We start from the raw sequence: 19,927 nt of genomic DNA, 5'->3' as shown, positions 1-19,927 counted from the left end.
CGCTTTAAAACAGAACGTGCCCGCACGTTGTCCCGCCTTACGTCCCCCCCGATGGGCTCGCTGATTGGCTCAGATGGTCTGACCTCCACGTCAATCAGAATTTCTGCCAGTTGATTGGTGAGTTTTTTTTTCCTGCGTCAAAGTTTGAAATGAAGTACGTTACGCGGTACGAACGGCTGCAGGCTGATGTTTTTATCGCGTGAAGAGTAAAAACTGTCGTTGTGATAAGGAATGGCGGCAGACAGAGCCGGTAAGACTTTATTTTTCGGTGTTTTTTTAGCTAAAATAAAAGCGGCTAACGGTCGTTCGTCGGTCGAGTTTTAGGGGAGCGAAACTCTCCGTAAGGACGGAGCAGCTAGCATAAACGTTAGCCGACGTAAACGGCTTGTTTTTAGCGTGTTGTGCTATTTTGGACGTTTTGTTAACGTACTTTAACGTATTCAAACACAGCGGCTCACTAGCTAACTACATGACGTTATAGTGGCTCAGTCGTTGGCTCACGGAGCTTTTAGGGGTCCTCGATCCGGTTTTTAGGAACAGCGAGCTAGCTAAACGGCGCGTTTGAAAACTAACGTTTATAGTTTAGGTTCATTTTTCCTAAACCTTGTTTCAGTAAACAAACTAAAACCAGAGTTTTTATTCTACATTTCTTTGTTAGCATCGTTAGCATTTCACGTCATTGTAAATAAAAATAGAAACGCAGTAAAAGCTGACGTTAGCTGACAGCACATACATGTCAGATGCTCTTGTAAAGTATTTTATTTTTTTTTAATTATTCTAATGTATTTTCTTATGTAACTATTTTTAGATAAATAGCATTTAATTAATTTAAGTTTAATATCTAATATAATATTATAATATAATATTAATAATATATATTTACATTTATTTTAAAATTCTGTTTTGTTTTATTTTTAGAATTAAGATTTTGTTTTATTTTGTTTCATTTCATTTTTATTTTTTTATTTTTGCCAAATCTGGTAACATTTAAGAACAAGAAAAAAAAAAACTAAAAATGTTATTTGAGATTTTTTAATTTTAAATTTCAATTTTTTTAAAGCATTTATTTATTGCTTTTAATTAATTTTGTGATTTTGTTTGTGTGTTTTTTCTACTAAAATGTTTTCTGTTAAAATGACCAAAATGACCCAATTTATCACAGTCAGAAACAAAAACAGAAATTATTGTTGGATTTTCAAATTTCTGACGTTCCTTGAACACCTGATGTAGGATGCTGAAATGTGGATGTTTGTTGGACAGACAGAGACAGAGACAGAGAGTCAGACGGGGACATGGACGGAGATTCTGGTAAAGTGTGTCCTCTGGTGGGCGAGGAAGACATCGATGCATCCTGCGCTCAAGAGATGGCTCTGCTCGCCCTTATGGAGACCACGGGATACAACATAGTGCAGGAGAACGGACAGAGGAAGTACGGAGGACCGCCGCCAGGTCTGTCTGTCTGTCTGTCTGTCTGTCTGTCCTTCTTCCTGTCTGTCTTTCTGTTTGTCTGTTAATTCCTGACATGTTTTAGAAACATCACAACCTGTTTAACAGTCTCAGCTTTTATGCAAATTGGCTCCTAAATTAAATTAAAGCTGTAAAAGGTCCATTTTTATTCTTCTGTATCGTCAGTATGAATAAAAAAATCTGTATCAAGGTCGTCAGCGTGACCTCAATATCAATAAAATGTAACTTTTTAATTTTTTTTAAATTTTCTTTTAAATTCATCAGTGTTTTTATTTCTGTTGATATACTTGTCCTGTGTATTTGTACTTTGACAGGGTGTTGACAGGGTTCTTGACTTTTGGTTCAACTTGTGTTTCAAATAAAGTAAAAAAAACAAAAAAGGTGCACACTTAAGAAATAAAAAAATTAAAAATAAGAAAAAAAAAAAAAATAAAAATAAGTAAAAAAAAATCACAATATATTAAAACAATAAATAATCATTTTGCAGAAATTAATTTAAAATGATGATATCATCATTAATAATGAATCTGAAAAAAAAGTGTTAGATTGTGTAGAAAATAATTTCAAAAAGTGATTTAAGTGAATGCAGTTTGTTCTGCCATCGTCTGAACTATAACTGACCTCTGCTGTGTTCGGGCGCTGCAGGCTGGGACGGCCCGGCGCCGCCGCGGGGCTGCGAGGTGTTTGTGGGGAAGATTCCCAGAGACATGTACGAGGACGAGCTCGTGCCGCTGTTCCAGAGAGCCGGCGCCCTCTACGAGTTCAGACTGATGATGGAGTTCAGCGGAGAGAACCGCGGCTACGCCTTCGTCATGTACACCAACAGGTACGTGACTTAAATATCAATAATTAAATAACTAGCTGTATAAATAAATGAAGGAATAAATGTATACATTAATACAGGAGTAAATATATATTGATAAATATAGGAGTAATTAAATACATATGGAAGTAAATAAATGTTTAAAATCGTTAAATACATATACATAAATACATTTTACGGAAATGAAAAAAAATTTGTAAGTTAATACGGAACAAATAAACGCATACTAAAATAATGAAATAAAAGTAAATACAGAAATAAAAAGTCTGAATACAGGAGTAAATAAACAAATATCGAAATGGATAAATGTGTAAAATCAATAAATACAAGAATAAATAAGTGTATCAGTAAATAAATAAACGTTGACATACATCTGGAAATAAATGGAAAAGTCACAAATACATTAATACATTCTTATATTTTTAAGAGGACATTTATTTTCTTTAAATTTCTATTTATTTATACATTTGTTAATTTATTGATATTTATACAGTTTACAGTTTTGAAAATCAAGTATCAGTTAAAAGGAAAAAAAAGAAAATTATTATTTAGTATCTCAGAACAGATGTGACCTCAGAAATGTCACTGTAATTTTTATATATATATATATATATATATATATATATATATATATATATATATATATATATATATATAGTAAAAAAACATGTCAATATGGTTCAGGTTGGAAAAAGTTCCTATTGATTGATTGATTGATTGATTGATTGATTGATTGATTGATTGTGATTGTGATTGTGATCCAGAGAGGCGGCTCAGAGAGCGATCCAGATGTTGGACGACTACGAGATCCGTCCGGGGAAATTCATCGGAGTGTGTGTGAGTCTGGACAACTGCCGCCTCTTCATCGGCTCCATCCCCAAAGACAAGAGGAAGGACGAGATCATGGAGGAGATGACCAAGGTACACACACAGACACACACACACACACACACACACACACACACACACAACCTCACACACACACACACACACACACACGCACGCACACTTTGTGGCTGTACTTGAGTCTGAAACATTTTTAACATTTTTACTGTAATTATTTTATCCTCTCCTGTGTGTGTGTGTGTGTGTGTGTGTGTGTGTGTGTGTGTGTGTGTGTGTGTGTGTGTGTGTGTGTGTGTGTGTGTGTGTTCAGGTGACACACGGCGTGGTAGACGTGATCGTGTATCCCAGCTCATCAGACAAAAGCAGAAATCGAGGCTTCGCCTTCGTAGAGTACGAATCCCACAAAGCAGCCGCCATGGCCCGCAGGAAGCTCATACCTGGTAAAAACGCTCCCTCTGCTGCTTCCTGCGTCTGACTCTCTGCGTGCGTCTTCTCCGTGTTTCCTTCATGACCTGTGACCTCGTCCTCTTGCCGCTCCACGAGTGCGCCTGACTCGTGGTCATTTCCTGTCTGCGTGCAGCAGAGGGAGGTAGAACACACAAAACACCAGGACGATGAAGTCTGATGGGAACATTAAAGTGAGACTGCAGATACAGTTTATTCAGCTGTGACATGCGGTTTTATAGAATCTCAATCAGGTCAATATTATATTAAAAAAATACTAAAAATAAATAGATAAGTAAATAATAAATAAATAAATAAATATGTAAAATAGATAAATGTCCTTAAATTAATCAGCATTTTCATGATTAATTTTTTAAAGCAAAATACCAAAAACAATCGTTACAATTTCTTAATCTTTTCTTTTTTTTAATGATTTATTGTCCTCCGTTGAGTTGTCATTATATGTAATGAAATTTAAGTCGGTATTAAATACATAAATAAATATGGCCGTGAGATAAAAAAATACTGAAATACATGAATGTGGATTCTCAATCAGCAGCTCTATGGCCATTTTTGAGGCAAAATACCAAAAAACTGTCCTTGCAACAATTTCTTTTTTAAATTTTTTTACTTTAGTCTGCATTACTTTCAGCCTGGTGTCCCCAAAAAACTGAGCACCGACTGTAAAAAGTGAAGGACTTTTCCAGCGGTTAAAGCGGCTTTATATCGCCTCGGGGTTAACAGGAAATTGATTTCCAATCCACCAATCGCAGCGTGTGCACTTGTCACCACTTAGTTAATCAAAGAGCACAGGACGGTAAAGTTCAGCCGGCTCGATGTGCTCTCTGATCGATTTGTCGCCGTCGCAGCGTTTCCGTGCAGCTCTGCGCGGTCCGCCTGTAAATCCATAGTGTGTTTAATCGATGAGCAGGACCGCTGCGAGGCACTGCTGAACTTTTCAGTCGCTCTGATACAGAACATCGATCTGTCGCATGTTTAATTCAGCGGATTAAACACAAACACACTCAGGCTGTTTTTAACCATCAGCAGCCTCAGAAACTCTGCAGGGGCCCCTTTTATCCCTCTGCTGAGATAAAGACGAGTGAACAGCACAAACCTGTTTCAGTATTTCTGTTTATACACACCTCTGAGGTTCCTCCCACGAGCCCGTCAGCGACCCCCCAGGGGTAAAGAGTCGGACCACCTCGTTATTTATTATTAATCCCATTTTAAAATTTCATTTCATTTCATTTAATTGTATTTATTTTATTTTATTTTATTTTTGCCTTCGCTGAAGAAAAACAGAAATGCAAATATGGTAACATAAGGAAAAAAATAAATGCTTTTTTGTTTTATTCCACTTTTGTATTTTAAAATTTGGGTTTTTTTTTACACAATTCATTATTGTTTTATATTGTTTTTTTGTTTGTTGTTTTATTCTTTTAATTTATTTTATTTTATTTCAGGGACTATTTTCTGTTCTATTTTCTTTTTTTAAAATTCAATTTTTTTTTTTATTTCCTTCAACTTTTTATTTTACTAAATTTTATTTTTTACCATTGCTGAACGTATTTAATACAAATTTGGTAAGCTATATGAACAAGAACAGAACATTTATTTTATATATTCATTTATTTTATTTTACCCTAAATTTTGTATTTTAACAGTTTTTTTTAAATTAATTAACTTTTTTGTCTTATTTTTTTATTTAATTTCTTCTTTTGGAATTTAGATTTTTGGTTAATTTCATTTCATCTTTTATCCTATTGAATGTCATTATTTCATTATATTTTTACATTTTATTTTGTATGTAGATAATACAAATATAATTGTATAGTGAGTGAGTGTGTGTGTGTGTGTGTGTGTGTTGTTGTCGGTGTGTAATTGTCGTGCTCCTGCTGTGTTCGACAGGAACCTTCCAGCTGTGGGGTCAGTCCATCCAGGTGGACTGGGCGGAGCCTGAGAAGGACGTGGACGAGGAGGTGATGCAGCGCGTCAGAGTGCTTTATGTGAGTAGACGTGCGTCAGTGTGAGTTAGAGCTGAGAAATACCAGAGTTCATATGGTCATGGATAACCTGGAAAGTCATGGAGTTTGAAAATAGTTATTTTTTTAGGCCTTTTGGAAAACTTGATATGCCCTGAAAGTTTTGAAAAAGTCATGGAATTTACTTTTACAAACCTGTTTTATAGCACATGACGTTCCAGTGTGTTGGACATTTTAAAATCCAATGATGATTTCTGTGTAGAGTTTCTGGCTGTGATAAGCGGTATAATAAATGATGTCGTTTTTGACAGAAATCGGAAAAAAAAGCCACATTTTTCAAAGAAAAAATATCCCTATTTTTTTCTTTAAAAATCACCAAAAATTGTGCCACTAAAACAAAACATTTTCAGAGAGAGAGAGAGAGAGAGAGAGAGAGAAAATATATTTGAAAAATGCCAAAAAAACAATTACCCGAATTATTTCTTTAAAAAATTGCCAAGAACTTAAAAAAAGAAAATTGCCAAACTGCCAAAATTCTGTGGACAAAAAAAATGACAAAAATCTTTAAACTGAAAAGAAGAAAAACATTTTGTCTAAAAATTGCCAAAAAGTTTTTATTGGGAAAAAAAAGATTTTTCTTAAAATTGCCAAAAAAAAAATTTTAACGAAAGAAAAATAATCAAAATTTATATTTTTTAAAATTGTCAAAAAAGGGGGCAATTTTTTTCTTTAAACAATCACCAAAATGTTTTTAAAGTAAAAAAAAAAATTTTTTTTTTTTTTAAAATATGAAATGAATAAGAACCAAAATATCAAATCATGTTTATTTGTAGCACATTTAAAAACAAACGCAGCTCGATGTGCTGATGACGAATATCAATGGTCATTTCAGAGAATGCACTTTGAAATTTGCTTGACGTTATGGAAAAGTCATGAAAATGTATTGATAAAAATGAACTCTGATGGCTGGCAGAGTAAAACCTTTGTGGATCAGGAGACGAGGAGAATAATCCGGTCTGTTTTATATAAAGTCAGTCAGAGTCAGAGCTGTGCTCTCTATCCCAAAAACCCAGCAGTCAGCCCACAGTGTGAAAACTTTCCAAAGCCTTTTTAAATAAAAAGGTGTCGCCCTGCTCCGCCGCTCCGCTCTGCAGCCAGAGGTCCGCCGCTCTTTTAGCTTTTAGGAGGAAGCTGCTGAGATGCTCAGCGGGATTGTGGAGATCAGAGGTGAGGCGGAGAGCGAGGCAGCGGGGGAGGAAACTCACAGCGAGCTGCTCGGCCTCCGGGGGATCAATTACTGTCTCACCGAAAGACTGAGATGTGACCTGAGGGCAACGAATACAAACCCAAACGCACGTTACAGCTGTATTTCAGTCGCAGAGCCCCGGAGGTAAACAGAGCCCCGGCTGGTGTGTGACGAGCCTCCTCACTGAGATTTATCGTTATCGTTTTCTCTGATTTACAGGAGGTTTTTCATCCGTCAGTGTTGTTTCAGCCCTTCAGTGCGGCGTAATCCCAGTTAGTACCAGCCTGCGTCTTATTTATTCACGGCGAGTAAAACGTGACGATACTCAAAGAGGTGATTTCTGGAAGCTGCGACCACGGTTTGGACGGGCAAGAAAAACCTGTGGAAGTCATGGAATTTGTAAATAGCAAGCAAAAGTAGGCCTGGAAAAGTTATGGAAAATTAAATATACCTTGAAAATAACGGGAAAGTCAAGGAATATTGTTTCATAAACCTGTATAATAAAACGTCAATCATAAAACGAAAATCAGAAAATCCAACCATGATTTTTGTGTCATCAGTTTCTGGCTGTGATAAATGGTTTCTTTTTTTTTTTTTTTTTAAAAAGAAAATGTCTTTTCTTCAAGGTAAAAAAGAATCAATGATTTTTTAAAAAAAAAAAAATTAAAATTCCCAAAAAAATGTCAAAATTCAATATTCCTTTCTTTAAAATGCACCAGAAAGTTTTAAATAATATTTTTACCAAAATCCCCAAAAAAATGTAGAGAAAAAAAAGTGCCAAAATCTTTTTCTCAAGAACAGCCAAAACATTTTGAAGATTTTTTTTTTTTTTTTGAGCAAAATGTCTCAAAAATTGCAAAAAAATTTAAAGAAAAAAAATTAGAAAACATGCTCGTTGATTTGGAGGGGATGTTTTCTATGTATTTTTTTAAAATACACATTAAACATCCATTATCATGCTTTTTTTTAATCTTATCACCAGAGAAGTCGCAGAACGTCACTCAGTGGAAACTGAGGACCTCATTAACCCTCTCACTTATTATCAGCGCTCTGCTCCTTTTCTGGTTAAAAAACACAGAAAAGAAGGCAGATAAAGTCGTTTGTCGGTTTCTCGGTCGGAGAAATATTGTAGAAACGGTGACTCCGTCCTGTCTCCAGGTGAGAAACCTGATGCTGAGCACCACCGAAGAAAAGAAACGCTGCGTCAGGAGTTCTCCTGCTTCAAACCGGGCTCCGTGGAGCGCGTCAAGAAGCTCACCGACTACGCCTTCGTTCACTACCACTCCCGCGAAGACGCCATCGTCGCTCTGAGCCTGATGAACGGAGCCCAGATCGACGGAGCCACCGTGGAGGTGACGCTGGCCAAACCGGCCGGGATGAAGGAGGGGAGCGCCGCCGCGAGGAGGTACAACAGCAGGGGGTACCTGGGAAACAACGCAGGAGGAGGAGGAGGAGGAGGAGGAGGAGGAGGGAACGGGACGTACGGCCTGCACAGGAGCGACGGAGGGATGATGGGAGGACTGAGGGACACGTGCTCCCCGCTGAGGACAGTGTCCCTGCCGCCTCGCCTGGGGAACCCCCTCTACACAGGAGCAGCAGGTGAGCAGGAAGTTTACTCTGTGAAATGTGATCACTTATTAATTATTTTTAACAAATTATTTTTCTTTTAATCCTGACAGTCCAGAAATCAAAGAAATGTCCTAAAAACCTGGAAATGTCCTAAAATCCTGGAAACATCCTAAAATCTGAAAAATGTCCCAAAATCTGATAAACGTCCTAAAATCCATCAAACGTTTTAGAATCCTAGAAACGTCCTGAAATTCAAGAACTGTCCTAAAATTAAAAAAACGCCCTAAAATCCCAGAATTGTTCTCAAATCTTAGAAACGTCTTAAAATCCTAGAAATGTCCTAAAATTAAAAAAATTTACTAAAATCACACAGACGCCCTAAAATCCTACAAACATCATAAAATCATAACAATGTCCTAAAATCCTTGAAAAATCCTGCAATCCTAATAATTATTAATAATAAATAATGATTAATAAATTAATTGATAAATTAATTGATAAATTAAAGGCCTTATTTATGATGAACATGTCTTTAGTCAATATGTCAAAAGTCCTAAAAAGGCTAAAAAAAAAAAAAAAAGGATTTTATTAAAATCTCAAAAAATTAAATATTTTATTATAAAAATAATTATTAGAGTTAACGTTTAAATAATTAACTGGTTGCCTCTCACATTTCCGTCAGGCTGATCGGGACAGAGGACCCAAAAACACTGAACATCTAACAGCAATAAGAAACGCATTCGGGAGATCAGCACAAAGCTCGCTTCACTGTGATGATTTTAGGCTCCACAGTCGAAGCACTTTTCAGCCAATTTCAAACGTTGGTGTGCAGCACCTCGTGACGGACGGCTGCAGATTAATCTTCGTCCTCGTGGAGCAGAATGATAATGTACGTTTGAGATAACTGTGCAGCCTGAAGCCGAACTCCACGAATATTCTCGTTCAAATCTTTTGTATTTACTTTGTGCATTTACTGTCAACGTGTAAAATATCGTCCAATTCCACGAGGACTCTCTCCACAACCTGAAACATTTCTCTACCTCCAAAAAAAGTTCCCCACAATCAACTTTCCCTCTCGAAATAATGCTCCCGATCAATACCTCTCCTGGACCTCAGCGAAGGGTGAAGAGTGTGCTCCAACACGAACTCCTCCGGATCTCCGCAGCTTCATCACGAACTCTGATGCCGCCTTTTGTTGTCTGGTGCACTCACACCGTCAGAGGAGCTTTTTCCTCATCCGTTACAAACCATCATCACCCAGTTCATTCAGCAGCAGCGATAATAATGTGGTGATGAAGCAAAACGCCGGCGTCCCGGCGCCCGCGGACATTTCTGAAAATGAGAAAAGTTTTTAGAGTTAACTCAAATGGACTGTGAAATATTTATGAGGGGAAAGATGTCCGAGCCGCTACTTTGACTGTCAGGACAGAGCGAAGACGGCAGAGACGGGACGTTTGTGAGTGGATTTAAGGAGGGACAGATGATTTAAAGCAGGGATACTCAACATATGGTCCACGGGCCAAATCTGGGGCCCCCGGTGGCCCCCCAACCATTTTCTAAATCACAGTAAAGATAAAGTGATTGACTCTGTGAATAGTTTTTGTCCTTCTAGTCTCCATAAGGTGTCAGAGACATAAAACAGCATCAACATAGAGCTTGTTGATCAAAAAAAGAGCCAGAGGAGGATCCCCCACACCCAGACGACAGAGGACACAGCTGAGACACTGATGTCCTAAAATCAGAGAAATGTCCTAAAATCAGAGAATTGTCCTAAAATCAGAGAAATGTCCTAAAATTCTAGAAATGTCCTAAAATCTTAGAAACGACCTAAAACTTGGGGAACGTCCTAAAATCCTAGAAATGTTTTAAATCTGAGAAACATCCTAAAAACAGAGAAGCTTCCTAAAATCTGAGAAATGTCTTGAAGTCCTGGAAACGTGCAAAAACTGAGAAACGTCTTTAAATCTGAAAACTTTCTAAAATACAAGAAATGTGGAAAAAAAGGCATTTGATGCCAATCAAACCTGAAAATCAAAGAAAAAATGGCTAAATTTTGTCTTTAAAAATTGCCACAACTTTTAAATAAAAAAGTGCCTTTTTAATTGCCAAAAATTTTAAAGAAAAAAAGCCATTTTTAAAAAAAGAAAACATCCCACCCAAACCCAAAAGTTTTTAAAGAGAAAAAATTGCCAAATTTTTTTCTAAAAAAAAAAAAATAAAAAAATTTAAAGTGCCAAATATTTTAAAAAGAAAAAAAAAGACATGGATGGAAACTTTTTGTAGATCAAGGTGTGCATGGTGAATATTGGGGAAGAAACTGGGAAATTAATGTTTAAAATGTACTTTTTTTTTTTTTTTTTTTTTTTAGTTGATAAAATTGAAAAAAAAGGAGGTAGGATTTAATAAATATTCGGCTTCTCCGACTCCTTTTCAGACATGAAATACTTACATTTATTTACTGGATATGTCCGATGGGCATTCTGGTGTTTTTCTTGCTTTTAATTTATTTTATTCTCCCATTTGAAAATAAAATCTGACAAACTGTAAGTGAAGCCTGACTGGCAGACGAATGAAGGACGTGCTGAGGAGCGAGCAGGCCGCTCAGCTGTTTGTTCATTAAAATGTAAATGTGAAGAGGCTGACGGTGATTTATTGATGTTGAAGTAACAACAAGTTGAGGATGAATTATTCCCATTAATGAGCAGAAGGAGCAGCATGCATTTACCTGTCATCACCAAACCGCAGGCTTTAAGATAAAGTTCGTATTCTGCGTCGACGCAGAAGAATCTGCTCATGAATTCACTCTGCGGCCGGATTAATGACATTATTAACACGAGTGGATGTTTCACGCGTCAGGGTGATAACGGCAGCTCTCCTGTTTTGTTTACGGACAGTTAAAGTCGGTGATGTTTCGTGCGACGGGCAGCTCAGACTCTATTACTCGGCCTCTGAGGAAAAATTAAACTGATATTTTCACTTATTTCTTAATGGAGACTGAAAGATTTGAGAGGAAGCAACAGAAGAAGGAGAGAGCGGGGCTGAGTCAGTCACGTTTTAGGAAGAGATAACTGCCGATAGTCGTCTTCTGAATTTAATCTTTTTAATGAGCTGAGGTGCAATAAAATATTTAGTTATTAAACTCAGTTATAATGTGACATCGTGGCAGAATATAGAGATAATCTGTTGAAGAGTTCAGTATTAAGTAGAAAAAGTTATTTACAAGTATGACAAGAAAACAACTAAAATCTAACATTTTTTTTAAAAAAAAAGGAACAAACTCAGTCAAAACATTGAAAATTTTATTTTTTTTCTACCAAATTAACTTTTTTTAAAAAGGTCTTTTTGTTTTCTTTTACATTTTTCCATGATATTTTTCTGTCTTGTTGTGGCAATTTTTTTTATAGAAAACTTTAAAACATTTTTGCCATTTTTTAAAAATAAAAAACAATCATTTTATTGATTTGTTTTTTGTTTAAAAAAACAGGTTTGGGTTGCATGTTTTTAAACAGCTTTTTAATAAAAAAAAAAAATTAGGAGAAGATTTTTGAAATGCATGTTGCAAAAAAATGTCAAAATTGCATGATGGCGTTTGTTTCTGTTGCAGGAGATGACCTGGACAGGAGCGTGTTCCCGCTGTTCCCCGGCACGCCGCTGTCCCCCACCAGCCTGCTGTCTCTGAAGCAGAGTCAGATCGGCTCCTCCGTCAATCTGCTCGACTTGTACTGCCGAAAAAACTACTGGTCTCTGCCCGAGTACCACCTGTACTCCACCCCGGGACAGGACGGGAGGCTGCTGCTGCTCTACAAGGTGTCCACACCAAAAACACACACACACACACCCACACACACACACACTTTAAACTACTGTTTATGCACAATACCTGACCAGCAGTACATGTTGTCTTCAACATCAGTCTCCTCATTTTTGAAGAAATTATTCAATTTAGAAAATTATTGAATAGAAAAATCAAAATAATCATGGTTATGTATTTAAAGTTATATTATATTATTAGCCACGAGCCAGTAAAAATGTATAAATAACAGCAGAGGTGGAGTAAATAAACACACGTTTATGTGTGTGAATTTTTATGTGTGTGTGTGTGTGTGTGTGTGTGTGTGTGTGTGTGTGTGTGTGTTGAACAGTACCCAGGTTCCACAGGGTCGTCTGTGCAGCGAGCTCTTTGGCGTCCTCCAGCAGCACACACAACTTGGCGGGGGTGAGGGGGCCGGCAGCCGGAGGAGCTTTACGTGCTGGCACACGATTTAAATTCAGAAAGTCTGAAACTGTTAACGGCGAGGTTTCTGAGTTCAGACGCAGCGATAAAGTTTACAGAAGAAAAAAATTCGATTTGTTCTGTATTTGCTGGATGTTTTATAGACGAATGGCTCATGAAAGTGTTGATTATCAGCAGCTGTTTCAAACGCCTGAACTCTTCCAGCTGCTCTGAGCTGACAAACATGACGTCTCTGTCTGTCCCTGTCTGTCCCTGTCTGTCCCTGTCTATCCCTGAGCTGTCCCTGTCTGTCCCTGTCTGTCCCTGTCTATCCCTGTCTGTCCCTGAGCTGTCCGTCAGCACAAAGGGCTCCTCTGCACATTGACACATTTAGATTAAACTATAATGATTATTGAGCGTGCAGAACTGAAGAGTTTTGGCTCTGTGATCACGGTGATTGTGTTGAATACCAGAGCGTTAATTCAAAGTGATTTTTAACAATAAATTTTTTTTTTTCAGTGCATTTTAGCTCCTTTTTCAACCTTTTTCTTTTCTTTTCGGTAATTTTCTTAAAACGTTTCAGTACTTCCTTGCTGTTTTTGGGTGATTTCTTGTGAAGTTGCCAATGTTTTTGAAAAAGATTCATCAGCTCAGGTGTCAAAGGGTTAAAATGCTACATAAATCAATGCTGACTTCTTATATTCTAAGTTCTGGTACATTATGCACGACGTGTCAGGCCATAAGAATTATAATTTATATTGGCTGGTGTTGGAGTGATTGACCTATCAAAGACGATGTTGAAATATTGTCTTTTGTCTCCTGAGTGACACAAACTGCCGTACCGTGACTTTAATTTCTCCAGTTTGTTCAGTGTGTGTTTTCTCGCTGACAGACGTGTTTAAGTGTAGCAGAGCGACGAAAACGTGTCGGCTGAGGCCATAAAGCAAAAGAAATGATGCTGTTCAATATTAATGCAGTTTAGTATAATGAAGCGTGTGTGTGTGTGTGTGTGTGTGTGTGTGTGTGTGTGTGTATGTATGTGTATGCGCGTGTGTGCGTGCGTGTGTGTGTGTGTTTTGTAACAGTTTCCATGCAGACAGAGTGCAGTGGACAGTATATAAACATGCTCACCTGATGCATTTTAAAGCGTCTCTCTGTATTAATGCAGAGTTGCTCGTCTCTCTGCAGCCTGCAGCCGCAGCAGCACATTAATCTGTAATATGACTTTTTTACCGTCTCCATCTCTCCGTCATCATTTATTCACACTCACATTATTGCCCGCTGAAATGAAACTGGGCCGGACGCTGCGAGGAAACGGGGCCGATGAGCGTCGGTGAGTTTCAGGAGGCGTTTGATTACCGGCTCACCTGAATGCAGCAGAGAGCGGCGGCTTTGGCAGCTGTGTTTTGTATGTGTGTGTTGTGTGTGTTGTGTGTGTTGTGTGTGTTGTGTGTGTTGTGTGTGTTGTGTGTGTTGTCTGACAGCTGCTGCGAGTTTGAGCCGCTGCCACCTGGAGCCGCCTGTGAGCCAATCACAGCTCCTCGCCGTGCCAGCGTCGATCAAGCCTGGCTGCAGGAGCAACATGTCGCAGCTTTGAGGAGTTCTGTTCAATATGAGATATTTGGAAATAAGTATCACCTGCAGAGCTCACAGGCGGGAAACACGTCCAGACTCCCTTCAGTGTTACTGAAAGTGAAATAATCTGCATTTAAACATCTGCGTCTCTGAGTCACGTTTAGATTTAGACTCAAATTAAGAGATGTGAGTCGCTACGTGCTGAAACTAGATTTTAACTCTGCTTTAACTCATTGACATATCCCAGGCTGTCAGCAGCAACATAAAAAATAAAAATGCTTTGAATGGACTTTATTGAAAATAATTCTTTTTTTGTGTTTTTTAATAAATCAAACGTAGTAGTGTCATGACAAAAACCTGGCATTTAAAAGGTTAAAATTCTGAATTCTTTTTCAAATTTTATATTAATTAATAGGACTGATTTTGGTGAAAACAATAAAGTAGAAAATCCTTAATATGTAATGTTTTTATAGCCTGACTGTGAAAAGTGAGTGTGAGTAAACTGCACAAAAAATAATTATGTATAAAAATGAATAATAACGCGAATCATTGCGATACCACAGGCTGTGATTATTAAAAAAAAAAAAGAACTTTGCATGTGGTATATTTAATATAATTCATTTCTTTGTTGCTGCTGAGCAGAAGGCAGAAGATAACGGTATTTAGATCAGGACCAGGCGGAGCATTTAATTATTTAACCGACTAATCGCACGCGTCCCTCCAGGACACTGAGATATTTAAATAATCTCCCATCATGCCTTTGTGGTAGCACACTGCTGTTCTGTCTTAGTGGCATCTTTCTGACTGTGTCTCTGGGGACGGAGCGTAAAGTGCAGCATCGGTTCACCCGTCCATGCAGTATAATGTGGTCCTCAAAGAGACGTCCTCACATCAGTGAGACATCAGTGAGAAAACGGGACATTTGAGAGCATAAAGATAAAACTTCATGCTATTAAATTTTTTCCCGACACTTTTGAAAACATGAAGAGGAAATTTTGGGGTTTGACTGGATGTCCGTCCTGTGGGGGACACTTTTAATCCGACTCTTCTTACTCTTCGAGCAGCTCCTTACGATTTTACTCCAACATTTCTAGAAATTGGTGCCACACAAGCGACTTTCAGTTAAAGTGTTTGCACTGAGCATCTTTTTTCTATATGATGTTCATCAAAGGTGCATTTTCCAGCTTTTATGGTGGAGGTTTTTTCTTTTTATGCATATGCTGCCTTCAGACGGGGTCGTGTTCTCCGTGTTCCTCCTCTCGTGGTATTCACGGCTGCGTCAGTGCAATTTCTCTGAAAGCTCAGAGTTCAGGAGTTGTGACGTACGTGCTGACATTTTCAGAAACGGTGGAGGCCACTGAGGTTCATTTTTCAGTGGATGATAAAGTCATATTTTGTAGTTTTTCCAGAGTCTTTGGCCAGAGGCAATATATTTTAACGTTGTCCATCTATTCTTGTGACTATGATATCAAAAGAAAACCTTCAGGGAATTTCTTCATAACTGGCACAAACGTTCACCTGAAATAACAGATAAATTGATCAGATTTTGGTGGTCAAAGGTCAAGGTGACTCTGAGCTCTTTCCTCATTCTTGTAAATACAATATCTCAGTCATATCTTGTCGCAAACATCCATTTGAACTCAACATTGAACTGTTTAGATTTTGGCGGTCTAAGGTCACTGTGACCCTGCATTCATCTACTTCTCATGAATGTGTTATCTAAAGAACACCTTTAGGGAATTTCTCAAAATTTGGCACTAACGTCCACTATGAGTCTCACATGAACTGATTAGAATTTGATGGCTAAAGGTCATTGTGACCTTGCATTCGTCTGTCTCATTCTCGTTTACATGATATCTTAAAAAAACCCTTTAGGGTATTTATTTCTATTTGGCATAAACGTCCACCTGGACTCAACAATGACCTGACTAGATTTTGATGTTTAAAGGTCACAGGTCACTGTCACCTTGCATCTCATTCATTCTCATCAACGTGATATCTCAAGTGGAAATTTCCTCAAGTTTGGCACAAACATCCACGTGGACTTAATAATGAACTGATCAGAATTTGGTATTCAAAGGTCACTGTGGCATCACAGTTCTAGTTCTTTGTAATTTTCATTATTTTTGAGGAAAATATTGATCGCCTCACTTTTTTTTCCTCCGTCTTCGTCCTGTGTCGTTACTTGGTGTTGTTTGTTGTTTGGATTTTAAAAACCTCTTTTGGCAGATTTGTCATTTGTGATGTTTTATATAACAGGCTTTATAATTAAACGTAGTCACGGTTGGTATTCTTTCTATAGACGATGCAGGAATTGAAGATCTGTAAAAGACAAGACGCCCTTGACCTTAAGAATGTAAAGTTATTTAAAATAAGAAACTCTTTTCACGTTGGAGTTTTAATCTAAAAAAGATGAATCGTTCAGCCTTCACTTGCAGCTGCGTTTGCAAAGAAAAAGAGTCTAAAGTTCAGCCTTTTTCGGTGTTATTTAGTGATTTATTGCAGTGATATTTAAAGTGACCCTGCAGAGTTTTCTGTTTAGAGTCGTGTTTGTGTTCACTTGGTCTCCGTGTGACCTCGAGGCTGAACGAAGGTTGGATGCAGTTTTTCAACACTTTAAACCTGCATTCTTTACGTCAGCTCACTGTTTATTTAGACGAATATTTAGCTACTTTTCTGAAGGGACTGTTTCATTTTTCACTTCCTGTCTCTCCTCCAGACTCGTCCTCGCTGAGCGCAGCTTCCTGTGATTCTCCCAGCAGCGCGTCTCCTCCGCTCCCCGTCCCCCCGGCCGTCTCCAGTCCCGGGTTGCTGACCTGCGGCGGCAGAGCCTTCGCCTCCTGCGTCCCCCCTCCTCCTCCTCCTCCCCCTCCTCCTCCGCCTCGTCCTCCTCCCCTGCCGTCCCCCTTCAGTCTCCCGACTCCCCTCCGATCGCTGTCCACGCTCAGCCCCGCCGCGTCCCAAACGCAGAGGCTCTACATCAGCTCGCCGTCGCCTTTCTACTGACGGTGAGACGCACACATAACACATAACATAAAAAACACCAAACTTTTTACCTCTAACAGCATCAATCACATCTTCACGCTCCGAAAATGTAGGAATTATTTGCTGAACACCCAGAGAGATGATTATGAAGTACGAAAAACAGCTGAAGTGTCGATAAATAAGTAAAACTCTGACCAAAAAATGAATTGTATGAATAAATAAATACATAACTAAATACATTTGATAGTAAATTTTGTGTTTAAAAAAAAAATAAAGAAAAAGGAAATAAAGAAAAGTAGGAATAAATATAGGAATAAATATAAATATACAATAAATCAATAAATGTATGAATAAATGCAGGAATAAATAAATAAATATGGGAATTAATAAATAAAGGTATTAAAATGAATATGGAAATAAATAAATGTAAAAATGAATAAATACTTTAGTATATAAATATGAAGTGAAATATGATGTAATCGATTACGTGAATACATCGATTCACGTAATGTGCGTTGACGCGTCACACCGATTCACACAGCGCGCGTCATGAGAGCGCGAGCAGCGGCGATCGTGTTGTTTTCTGTTTCGGTGCTCGTGTATCCGGTTAGAGCGTGCATACTGCTCCCCTGAGCAGCGCCTGTCAGGCTCGTCTGAGCCGCAGAACATCTACAGAAACGGTGGCTCGCCGTTTTTTCACACGTGACGCTCGCGTTTGATGACTCTTTACCACTTTATACTGCAGTTTAAAGTCTCTGTCACAGAGATGAGGAAATACTAAGATGTTTGTTTTACCTCAACTTCTTTGCTTCCCTTTCAAAACAAAAGCCCTCTGACTGTGTCTCTGTGGACAGAATGCCATCAGCTGCTGATACAATGCATTTTATTTTGAAACATCAACAGGATGTGGTTGTCAGCCTTGCAGGAGCTTGTATACCTGCATAAATGAGGAATATGTACTTTATAAATATGAAAATCCAGCGCTCACATCAGCAGGCAGCGGTGCGCCTTAACGCCCAGTTCAGGCTGGACTGTTGTGATGCAGAAATGATGGACGAGTTATGATTATTTCTGTCAGAGAAAAGTTTTAGTGTTATTCAAACTGCAGTCATTTCACTGTCAGATGATTTGGCTGCTAGATTTGACGTTTGTTACTGTCACAAAGAGGAACTGTTTTGTTACTCCTCCTAAGAGTGAAACAAACTGTTGCATTCATTTTATTTTGGAGAGACTTTACATCAGACTGTCAGACACAGATTAGCAGTGAAGACTGGGCTGTTTTTGGTTGGGGAATAATGCGCTGCAGAGTATGACAAATTTAAAATGTTATGTTCAGTAAATTCGTTGTTATATTTATTGAGTAATAAAAAATAACAGATCGATAAAATAATAATCGATAGATTAATCGAAAACATAATCGATAGATTAATAGATAAAAAAATAATCGTTAGGTGCAGCCCTATAAATAAGTAACTGTATAAATAAATAGATGCGTAAAAAAGTAAAAGTTTGTGACAGAGTAGGAAATTAATGAATATCTAAAAGCCTCGTCTACATTTTTGGGCAACTTCATTTATTTATTTGTGTGTCTGTGTGTTAATGAGATGGGAGGTCATAAACGGCATTTTTTCTGTATTTATTTATTTATTATTTGGTAAATTATTCATTAATTTATTTTTATTAATATTGACGCATCATTTTTTGTCCTCCATAGTGAGCACTTTAAACCGTACAGTGTATATTGTTTGAGTGTGAATTATTCCTTTTATATAATCCAGAAATAATTGATGCAGAAGTCCAATATTTGTTCGTTATCTCAAACTGTGACCCTCGATGTTCAGTTAGCTGGATTTCAGCCGCCTGTGTTTAATATTTTCGGGTTTTAATGCTGCGTATTAACAACAAAAAAATCACTTCTGTCCGTGAAACAAACTGTTCGGGGGCGTCGCTACACGCAGCTTTACATTTCTGTCATGTCTGTTTTATGTTTTTTAGATTGGGAGCAGATTTCAGACGGTTTTTTGTCCGTGTGTTTGGATCTCAGCTGTTATCTCGTTTTATTCTGACGTGAGCCGTTTGATCTCAGAGAGGTGAAGCTGTGCCGTGTTGTTTCAGGACGACTCAGCGGTGAGGATCTGAGGACGAGAAGCAGGAGAGGCAGGACTGTTTTTACTCTGATTACACCTCCACACACACACACACACACACACACACACTCACAGAGGGACAGCTTGTGTGTTTGTCTCGGTCTGTTTTAAATGTAATCTCACTTCTCAGACACGAGGGAGGGACACAATCAGCCGCTCGGCGTCTTCTGTCCGTCTCCTCTGATTCACAAACTAAACTCGAACAGAAAAGGACAAATCCAGCTGATAAAACGCGTTTTCTCCACCTCTGTTAAATGTCAGTGTCGGCCTCCTCTCCTCCTCCGGCTCCGTTTTACCTCAAAGAACCACGAGATCACGTGTACATCGAACCTGCCCTCGAATCAAAAACCGAATCTACTTGAACTCTTCCTCAAAATCTGCCGTCAAATCTGCCGTCAAATATGATCAAATCGACATGAAATCTGCCTCCAAATTTACCGCTAAATTTGCCGTTAGATCTACCGTCAAACCAAATTCAGCGTCAAATCTTCCATCAAATCTACCTGCAAATGTTTCAGTTAGTTTTTTATTTTTCCGACAAATTAACCTACGTCCTTAAAATTTACATGAAAGAGACAGAAGAGGAAAGACGGAGAGAGGAAGTAAGGAAGGGAAGGAAAAAAGATG

The 19,927-nt window shown here is 38.1% G+C and overlaps 1 protein-coding gene across 1 annotated transcript; it reads left to right on the top strand.

Moving 5' to 3' along the window:
• Positions 1–231: 231 nt before the first annotated feature.
• On the top strand, positions 232–19,347 carry rbm46 (RNA binding motif protein 46). Its single transcript, XM_042512770.1, is given in 13 exon segments — positions 232–250; positions 1,267–1,449; positions 2,113–2,293; positions 3,055–3,211; positions 3,447–3,576; positions 5,492–5,589; positions 7,970–8,002; positions 8,005–8,410; positions 11,988–12,187; positions 15,399–15,490; positions 16,751–16,761; positions 16,888–17,176; positions 19,269–19,347. Coding segments are annotated over 12 exon segments (1,797 nt in total). The 3' UTR covers positions 17,175–17,176; positions 19,269–19,347.
• Positions 19,348–19,927: the final 580 nt, after the last annotated feature.

Source organism: Plectropomus leopardus, chromosome 23 (assembly GCF_008729295.1).
Source record: "Plectropomus leopardus isolate mb chromosome 23, YSFRI_Pleo_2.0, whole genome shotgun sequence".
Classification (NCBI taxonomy): Eukaryota; Metazoa; Chordata; class Actinopteri; order Perciformes; family Serranidae; genus Plectropomus; species Plectropomus leopardus.
This window is presented reverse-complemented; position numbering and strand designations above follow the sequence as displayed.